This window comes from Orycteropus afer, unplaced genomic scaffold, assembly GCF_000298275.1.
Source record: "Orycteropus afer afer isolate SDZICR_OR568_19922 unplaced genomic scaffold, OryAfe1.0 scaffold00074, whole genome shotgun sequence".
Lineage (NCBI taxonomy): Eukaryota > Metazoa > Chordata > Mammalia > Tubulidentata > Orycteropodidae > Orycteropus > Orycteropus afer.
The window spans coordinates 10,435,033-10,445,743 of NW_006921661.1; the positions used below are offsets into that span (position 1 = coordinate 10,435,033).

General features: G+C 42.5%; 1 protein-coding gene across 1 annotated transcript in view; it reads right to left on the minus strand.

The window, feature by feature from the left end:
- The window catches only part of RNF121 (ring finger protein 121), a 93,635-nt gene extending 83,295 nt beyond the window's left edge, over positions 1-10,340 (minus strand). The window contains 3 exon segments of the mRNA XM_007940991.2: positions 9,595-9,741; positions 9,743-9,811; positions 10,275-10,340. Coding sequence (XP_007939182.2) covers positions 9,595-9,741; positions 9,743-9,811; positions 10,275-10,340 — 282 coding nt within the window.
- Positions 10,341-10,711: the final 371 nt, after the last annotated feature.

Below are 10,711 nucleotides of genomic sequence, written 5' to 3' on the forward strand. Positions count from 1 at the left end.
TGGTCAATGACATGAGACAAAGTATATGTGAACTGCTGTATGGAAAGTGAATTTGCTCTGTAAATCTTCACCCAAATAAAAATAAATAAATTTGAAAAAACTAAAAAAAAAAAAAAAAGACTTGCAAAGAGCAGAGCTCAACTGGGATGGAGGGGAAGGGGGTTCAGAATAGAAAGCCAAACTAGAAAGACTGGCAGCATGAGATTGACTGTACTCCAAAGCTAAGGGTTACAGAATTGGAGGCTGTATGTAGGCCTTTCTGTCTACTTGTTACTATTTTTTTCTTCTCCCATCCCAATATTATCAGCACAGATTACTAAGAATAATTATACCTTCATTTACTCAGTCATTCACCAGTATTTACTGATGGGAGCTGTTGGAAACACAAGGCAAAGTAAAACACTGGGTCCCAGGACTTTGAAAGCTGCAAATGTCATTTAGTCCAAGCCTATCGTTTCACAGATGAAGAACTGAGGTACAGAGAAGCTGGGTTCTTTCATGAGTTCACACATCCATATTTTTATTGAGTCATATGCTATGCCCAGGCACCAGGGATCTAAAGATAAATGGGACTTTCAAGGACAACACAATCTGGTGGGACAGAGGCATATAAATAAACATACTGCAAAAGAGCAAGACCTAAGCTAATCACCTCTGTAAATGACTTGCCTGAAATCCTACATTTAACTTAGTGGAAATGTCTGGTGTAGATAGAGGTGGGAAGTATATAGAACAGAGATGGAAGTATGCATTGGTCATATTCCCCAGAGTGATTAAGAGCATAGGCTCTGAAGTTATCTTGAATTTGAATCCCAACTGTCACTTAACTGGCTGTATGGCATTAGACAAGTTACTTAAATTCTCTATGCCTCAGGTTTCACATCTGTAGAATGGGATAATAATAATAGCACCTACCTCATAAGGTTATGATATTAAACTAGATAATGCATATAAAAAACACTTTGACATAGGTCTTGTCAGAGGAAGTACTCCATATTATTTCACCTTTGACACTCACTCTCAGTAAGCTTTCCTGATGAGACCTGACCCAGAATCCTTCTCAACCCAGCCCTTCAAGCATCTATTATCAATTGAGTGCTGTTGCTAGGTGCTATCAAGTTAATTCTCAGCTCATAACAACACCACGTTACAGAGTGGAACTGCCCAGTAGGGTTTTTTTTCCCGGTGTAAAAACCAGAAGACTCACTGCCATTGAGTAGTATCCTACTCATAGCGACCCCTCCTTGGGTTTCCAGCTACCCCTCCTTGGGTTTCTGAGGCAGTATCACTACAGAAGTAGATTGCCCAACCTTCCTTCCGAGGAGTGGCTGGTGGGTTTGAACCGTCGGGCTTCTGGTTAGCAGTCAAATGCCTTAGACACTACGCCACCAGAGGTCCTACTTTCTTGGCTGTAATTTTACAAAAGCAAATCACCAGGTCTTTGACAAGGAGCCACAAGGGGGGTTCAAACCATCAACCTTTCAGTTATCAGCCAAGCACTTAACTGTTGTGCTAAGAGAACTCCTTGCAATTGACTGTGTGTGAGATTAAACAAATCTGCTATTTCTAATGTACAATTCAGGACTACTGTTTATTAGTCAAGTCCTCTCTTCCACTATACCATGTTATCATTCATTTAAAAAAAAAAAAAAAAAACAAACTCACTGCCATCAAGTCGGATCTGACTCATAGCAACCCCTCCTTAGGTTTCTGAGGCAGTATCACTACGGAAGTAGATTGCCCAACCTTCCTGCCAAGGAATGGCTGGTGGGTGTGAACTGCCAGCTTCCTGGTTAGCAGTCAAATGGCTTAGGCACTATGCTACCATCATTCACTTTACATGCCTTAAAAACAAAAAACAAAAAACTTAAAGGTCAGGAACAACCAAACCAAAAACAAACCAAACCCACTGCCATCAAGTGGATTCTGACGCATAGTGACCCCCATTGGGTTTCTGAGACAGTAAATCTTTACAGAAGTAGATTGCCCAGTCTTGTTTCCACAGAGTGGCTGGTGGGTTTGAACCACCAACCTTCTGGTTAGCAGCCAGATGCCTTAGGCACTGTACTACCAGAGCTCCCAGGAACAACCAGAACAAAAACAATGAAAATGTTTACATATCGTGAAGAATGTCACTAACGTCATTGAACAACTTAAACTGTTAAATGGGAACCTAAACTGCTATATACATTTTCACCAAAAACAAACAAATATTATTTTAAAATATAAATAAATGAAAACTTACTGTTGATGTAACAAAAGGAAAAAAAGGTAAATGGTCAGATACCCAGGATTAAACTTCAGTCACACATGCTTCAATCCCTCAAAGATGTTTGGCTTTGACCAAGATTCTACAGAGAATGAAATCTCTGGAAACAAAGAACATTTATCATATGTCTACAGTGAGAGGTCCACTGGAAGAAAAACAAAAAACAAAACAATGATAACTGCTTTGAAGAAGCAAGGAGGATCCATCCTGTCTGCTGAGGGGTTAGGAATCTAGTTGGGAAATGAGACATGACATTGATTGCCACGTCCTCCTTGATGTTCCCCTCTACATTATACTACCAATAGTGCTTGTGACATGTTTTTGCCCTTATTTATCAGTCTCTCTCTACTCACACATGTCTGTGAACTCCTTGAGAGCAATTATCACACTTTCTCCATCTTGGCACTACAAGGCATACCACACTGCCTGGCATAGAGGTGTTTCATAATAGTTTGATGAATGAATTGATAAATGAAGGAATAAACCTATGCAGAGTAAACCATAAAAGGCAGACAAAGAAGACATCACCATAGAGTGGAGTAGTTCTAGAAGATGATCAAGCCTTGGGCTAGAATTTTCATAACAAATGGGATTTACAAAGGCACAAAGAAAAAAAGGTATTGTAGCCAGGCAGGATAGTACCATCACAGATCTGACAGTAATCAGAAAGATAAAATACATATGTTAGAGCAAGAAAGAACTTTAGATATGATTTATCCCAATAGCTCAATTCTCATAGGGATATTGTAAACATTCAATAAAAAAGCATGTACCACTATAGAGTGGGAGGAAAAATGTGGGACAAAATCCAAAAACTCAGTAATAACCAGAATTACTGGTCAGATGGAGTTTGGTGAGACCCCTAATACTATGGCCCTGGGATACATTCTGGGCCTGGAATAAAACTCACTCTCAGGGGCTATCTCTCAGCCCAATAGTAAACAAGATGTACACGCAGACCACTCAACCCAAGGTGATGCACCCACATACTCTATGGGAATGCAGCTTTTGGAGCAATCAACCACGGGGCACCAGAGGGGCAACATTACCACAGAGGAAATGCAGGACACACAGGAGTGCATAACTATGGGGGGGGGGGGTTAGTGGGCAGGGAGGGGAAGAGACTGGGTTAGAGTTGGGGATGGTAAATGGGGAGTGACACTAAATGTACACATAATGTTGAATGTAAAACAAACTCTGCTCTGTAAACTTGCACCGAAAGCACAATAAAGTAAAATTTTTTTAAAAAAAAGCATGTACCACTAAGCAGAGGACCTGACATAACACAAACATTTACTAAATGGGAGGTATTATTACTTCTAAAACCCAAACCTACTGCCATCAAGTCGTTTTCAACTCATAGCTGTAAATCTTTACCGAAGTAAACTGCCTCATCTTCCTCCTGTGAAGCAGCTGGTGGGTTTAAACTACCGACCTTCTGGTTAAGTCAAATAAATGCCTTACCCACTACACAAGTATTACTTCTACTCAAAAATAATACTTAGTAAATACTTATTGGGTGCCTACTGTATGCCAGCCATCATGTTGAGAAAAGGGAATACAACAATGAGCACAACAGATTTGGACTCTGCCCTCACTAAGCTTAAGTCTAGTGGAGAAGACAGACAAAAAGACAATTATATAGATGCTTCGATGCTCCTTAGGACTGGGATAGGGAAAGTAGAGAGGAGCTGAAGGGGTATAAGGCAGGGTCATCCAGTCAAGGGGCACTAAGAGAAAGCAATTTGGTTTTCAAAGTGTGGTTTGAGAAACCCCAGGGGTTCTGCTGAGTCCATTCAAAAACCATAAGACTTCAGATTGAGATTTTGTTTGCATAAAGGGTTTCTTAACTAAATAAAGGTTTAGCAAGCAGACAGCAAACTGCCATGGAGTCGGTTCCAACTCAAGTAACCCCTCCTTGGGTTTCCGAGGTGGTATCACTACAGAAGTAGATTGCCAATCTTCCTTCTGAGAAGTGGCTGGTGGGTTTGAATCCCCAGCCTTCTGGTTAGCAGCCAAATGACTTAGGCACTATACCACCAGAGGTCCTAAATAAAGGTTTAAGAACCATCAATCTAATTCAATCTCTTTTAACAAGAGTAAAACAAGACACAGAAGAGGGGAATTACTTGCTTAAAGCAATAATTCCTCAAGTTATTGGCAGGTTGCTTTGAACTCTAGCTTGAGCTAGAAGCTACTCACTGATATAATGATTATCACATAATTCGGGCAAGTGAGCAGCCTCTGGGAGTAGACTACCTAGAACACAATGGAACATGTGGGTGAGCTGGCTGGTCCTGACTGGGCATTGAAATTTTTTCTACCTTAGGTCCCAAGCCAGCTTTCTATGCCAAAAATATGCCTATAGTGCCTGTCAGAGGTTGGCCAGCCACTCCTGTAAGGAGGAACTCACTAGAGTAGTTCTCTATTTGGGCCTCCTAGCTGGTACCCAGGCTTTATCCTACCAACTTCCTCCAGCACCCTGGGATTTGACGAGTTGAGGGGCAGAAGTGAACTTAGCCAGCCATTAAACAAAAGCAGTAACAACAACGAAACACTGCCATCAAGTTGATTCTAACTCATAGCAACCTTACAGGACACAGTAGAAATGCCCCATACGGTTTCAAAGACTGCAAATCTTTATGAAGCAGACTGCCTCATCTTTCTCCTGCGGCATAGGTGGTATGTTCAAACCACTGACATTTTGGGTAGCAGACAAATGCCTCAGCCACTGTACCACCAGACTTCAGACATTACAGACAGTTTAATACCTGGCTTGAGCTAGCTAGGTCCATCTCTTATCTCTCTAGTCACCACTGGACTAATCATTCCTTATGACCAGAAGCTCAGAAAATCTAATTACCAGTAAATTAAAGAACCAGTACAGAAAAAACATATTCCTTTGGTTAACACTAGTTTTATCCCTCTCAGGAATGAAATGCTGTTTCATGCTTTGGAATTGAGACTGTTGCTACATAAAGAAAGGGCTAGTACACTTTGTCAGGAGCTCTGGTAGTATAGTGCCTAAGGCACCTGACTGCTAACCAGAAGGCTGGCAGTTTAAATCCACCAACCACTCCTCGGAAGGAAAGATGAGCAATCTACTTCCGTAGTGATACTGCCTTGGAAACCCAAAGAGGGGTTGTTATGAGTCGGGTCTGACTCAACGGCACATAACAACAACAACAGTTCACTTTGTCAAGATAAATCTTTAGTCTGGGTCCTTAAAAGGAAGAGAAACAAACACTCTCAAATCTGAAACCTGGTTTTAAATCTTAGCACTTAGGCCCTGGGTATGTCTCAAATCCTCTGAACTTCCTCAATCAAAAATTGGGAATATTAATACAACTTACCTCACATATATGAAACTCACTGCTCTTTTGAATCACAGCCACTTATCAAAAAGTACTGTATCAATTTTTACATATGAGATATTTAAGGCTATTCAGTTTTAAATTATCTACTTACAGCACAAATAGTGAAGTGAGAAATGGAACCACGGTGCTCAGTATAGCATGGGCTTTGAACTCAGCCAGACCTAGGTTGGAATCTGCACTTTTCCACTTACCAACTGTGGAATCCTAACCTCAGTAGCCTCAGTCCGCTAATTTAAAAAATGTGGTTACCACCATCTAACTCATAGGGTTGCTATGAGAAATAAATGAGATAATGAAGAAAAAGAGCTTTAAACAGGGACTGGTATATGGTAAGCGCTCTATAAACAGTGGAGTATTTCCTACTGAGAACTCAACCCCTAAGCCCTCGTCTATCTACCTCTCCAAAACAAAACAAAACAAAAAAACTGTTACCAGCCCAAATTATCTCCTAATTTATAGGATGAGTAATAATGAAACTAGACAAAAGAAGAAACCAGAAAAGAAAATGAATGAACTCATGGCCACAATTTCAGCCTGTATCATGTTAATGGCTACTGATATTGGAAAACACAGGTATAATAACCTGAAGAAATAATTCAGGGTGTACATTCTTTCTAAAGAAGTAGAGAAGAGCACCAACTCCATTTCAGCTACGCTATCCACTACCTTTTTATAATCTGGCTTCACAGTAGAATCTACCTACCAAGCAGAAAGTGCTACAGGGAGGCAACTCTGTTGCCACATACAAATCATGGCTATTTTTGTAAATCCAACCTTTATGTTTTCAGCTCACCCCCATCTCTATCATAAAGACTTCACTGACTCCCCCTAGCTGACTCAGGTGCTTCTCTCATGCCCCACTGCTCTTATACTGTAATTACCTTGTATTGTAATGGGCTATTTACATGTCTCTCCACTAGATTGTAAATTTGTAAAGATCCAGCTTTACTCATCTTTGAACCCCAGTACGTGACACACCGCTGTGTGCCTTGCAGTGGATTCTGACCAATAACAACCCTAAAGGACAGAGTAGAACTGCCCTACAGGATTTCCAAGGCTGTAATCTTTACGGAAGCAGATTGCCAGGTCTTTTCTCCCTGCTGTGGAGCAACTGGAAGTGCTGACCTTTCCGTTAGCAGCTAAGCACTTAACTATTGCACTACCAGGGTTCCTTTGACCACAATCTCCACTGCTGTCTTATCAATTCTGACTCATAGCAACCCTATAGGACAGAGCAGAACTGCCCCGTAGGGTTTCCAAATCTGTAATCTTTACAGAAGCAAACTGCCACTTCTTTCTCAAGTGGAGCTGCTGATGGGTTCAAACCCCTGGTGGTTTAAAGCTTAGCTACTGTGCCACCAGGGCTCCTTTGAGGAGACCTGGTATTGGAGTGCCTAAGGCATTTGACTGCTAACCAGAAGTTGGCAGTTCAAACCCACCAGTTGTTCTGTAAAAGGTAGATGGGGCAATATACTTCCATGAAGATTTAATGCCTCGGAAACCCTGTGAGGGTAGCAATGAGTCAGAATAGACTCAATGGCAGTGTTTTAAACACCCTCATTATTACATGTTAAATGATGGATTTCAGTCTCTTTCACTAGTTAAGGCTGCTAAGAAAACAGCTGGGACATTAGTAGAATTTCACACACAAACTAAGGTCTGCTAGATCAGACTCCTATTCTTTTTGGAGCTTAAAGGGATGACTGTTCCTGCTTCTCACAGTTACTTTCTTAAACACAGAAAGAAACTGATAGGACCATTTCGCACAGAATTTTCAGACAACAGATTATATATTCTTTCTCAGTGAATGGAACAAATAACAAAATTTTGGGGGTAAAATACAGGTGGTTACATACAAAACCCTCTAGGCATGACTTTGGAGAGTGTATTATAAAGATTGTTGTTGCTGTTGTTATCATAGCAACCCTTCCTTGGGTTTCCGACGCAGTATCACTATGGAAGTGGATTGCCCCATCTTCCTTCTGAGGAGTGGTTGATGGGTTTGAACCACTAGCCTTCTGGTTAGCAGTCAAGTGCCTTAGGCACTATGCTACCAGAGCTCCCAAGATGCTCTTAAATCATTAAAACAATGAGGGAAGAAAAGCTAAGAAGGAAAAATGTCTCACATTAAAATTTTAAGTTATTTTCTTCCCTGCCAAAACTTTTGCTCTTTATCTCAATGAATTCTGACATATATAACTAAAATCAGATTTACTCAAAAAGAGGCTCATAACAAACCATACGCAGTAACTTCAAAATAGCACTTACCCTTTTCAAAGTGCATTCCAATATATCTCAATTAACTACAGCTCTGCAATCACAGAGACTCAGAGCTGGGAGGGTCTTAGATGTCATTCCTGCAATCACCCCACCTATCAACCAGTATCCAAATAGTTCTTTGGTGATTAGGGCCCAAAGGTCTAAAACACTTCTTTAAAAATCCCTTATCTAGGAGTAGGTACTACCGAAACAACAAGTTATCCCAATGACCTTGCTGTGACTACTTGTCAGTTTCTCAAGTCTCAAAACCTCCCCTTAATAAACCAAACCATATATACCAACTTCTCCAACACATCCCACCACCAAGCCCGTCTTTGCTTCCCAAGTCCTTATAGTCCCTTTCTCTGAGTCTCAACCCCAACCTTCCACACTAAGACACACCCAAAAACCAAACCGACTGCCATCAAAGTCAATTCCAACTCACAGTGGCCCTTTAGGGCCAAGCAGAACTGCCCATAGGGGTCTCCAATGCTGTAAATCTTTATAGAAAGCAGACTGCTTCATCTTTCTCCCACAGTGAGGCTGGTGGATTCGAACCACCAATCATTTGGTTAGCAGCCTAATGCTTTAACCACTACATTACCACAGCTCGTTAACACACACCCAGGGGCCGCTACAATTCTGACTATTCATACATCTCCCTGGTTTAATCCCCAACAATCCCTTCTCTCCTTTTCCTCTGTGCTGTCTCTGGCCACTATCCTGTGCAAGGCCATGAGCATCCCTAACTATGAATGCCCCTTTGGCCTCAGAACCTTTACCCCTTCCTTTCTCACCTTCTCTCTCTGCTTCTCAACACTGTCCCTTCTACAAATTCAATGTTTCGTTTCTCCTGATTCTTCATGGACACTCCTAATTCAACGGGCCTGTCACTGAATGTCTATTAGCTAGGAAAAGGGAACATACACCCTCAAAGAGCTAGAGAGATAAATAGAGAATCATTTATCTTTTAAGGAAAATCATCTGCTCATCCTCTGGAAAGGCTTCCCCAGCCAAAACAATTGGTCTCTCTCTTCTCACCTTTGATGCAGTGATAATTTTGTATCCCTACCATCTAGCTCAGTAGCAAAGGTGATACTTAATGTTTGCTAAATGAGTGCATGGATGAATTCCGATATATATTCAATCACCCTTTCATTCATTGACCAAAACTTTGAGCACAGAACTATACAAAATCCTAGAATATAAATATAAGAATTGAAATAGTTTCTACCTAAAAATAATTCAAAGCTTTAATACTAGATTAACACTCTTTCCTTTCCCACCCTCTTCTTCCCCCCGCACACACCCGAAGCCTCGACAGCTCTCTTTTCCACAGTGAAAGCCTGGCCTTTCCTCTCCCCTCCAACTCTTCAGCTTCCTCTCAACCCTATAGCCCTACCCTAGGACCCTTTCCTAATAATCTACATATTTTACCATTCTCACCCTTCCAGGCTCTCTCTTGATCTCCATCTCCACCCCGAAGTTACAATAAATTTTCTAACCCCATCCGCCTAGGGGTCTCCCGAGTCTGGGGTCTCTAATTTCCCTTTCCGTGCACCCACCCCACAAGTCAGCCTCTTTCTGAGGGCCCCATCTCTCCTAGGATCTCCTCTCCCAATACATCAGCTCCCCTCTCTTTGGTTTCAGGCTGAGTCTCTCTTCGACTAGTCTCTCAACTCTCCTTACCTCATCTAGCTCCCGTTCCCCAGCAGCACCTCCTCCAACCTCCAGCTCCACCACTGCCGCCATCTTTACGGTTCGCCCCCTCCCCTCACTCCCCGCGCGAGCCAGCTGCTTCCGCCGCTCAAGTACTCCTAGCCAATCGACGCCGCAGGCTCTGGCAGAGGGGGCGGGGTACCTAGGCTGGTGGAGACCTGTCAGGAACTAAGAGACCATCTGCTTGCTACTCACTTCAGAGTGAGGGAGGGACCATTCCCGTGCTCTACCATCCTTCAGGACGGGAAGGATGTTGGAAAATAAGAAATTTGTGTTGTATTATTTTCAGTGGAAGTATTTCACTAGTTCACCCTTTTAAGAGCCAAAAGGAGAGGATTACTAAAAGGACAACTTTCGAGACGCTCCCTCACTCAGGGCTCCGAGGAGTGAGGCGTGGAAGCTAAAGACTACGTTTTCCAGGATGCCTGGACTCTGAACCGGAAGTTTAAATTCCCCTCTCTCAATGGGTAGTGAGTGAAAATACATATAAACACACACAACTGTTTCTTACTGACTGTAAGTCCTGTGTTGCTGGTTTAGTGGGAGTAGTGTTTTAGAAATAATAGCGTCTTGAGGCCACGGGACGAATTCTCGTGTTTTGGTAGGCGGAAGAGAGAGGCTTAGGGTCAGAAGGCAGAGGTCAGAGAGACAGAAAAAGGCGGGAGAATTAGTTTCTGGTCCACGATCTGGAGCAGCGATGGCTCTTCGAGGTTCATTGTTCCCGGTGAGGGGGAGTTGGGGTTGGTTGATGGAGAATGGAGTAGCTGACAAGGAAGAGGGTTGGCTTTCAAGAAGGTGGGCAGAGCAGTTTGTTCTGAGGAGTCTCGGAGGTCGCCGAGAGGCTTAGGCTTCCGAAGCTGAGAGCTGGAGAGCCTTGCGGGACCTATACTGCCCCCATACTGTACTTCTTATGCGCTCAGTCCTCGGGATCCACTTCACACATCTCGGTACTCTTTCCTACCCTACACCCTGCGCCCCAGCTTCTTCTCTTATCACCTTTCTAGACGCCTTACTCACTGTGCCCTACCCCCACCTATTTATTCGTATCTGATTCCAATACCCTTTTATTTATACATCTGGACCCAAC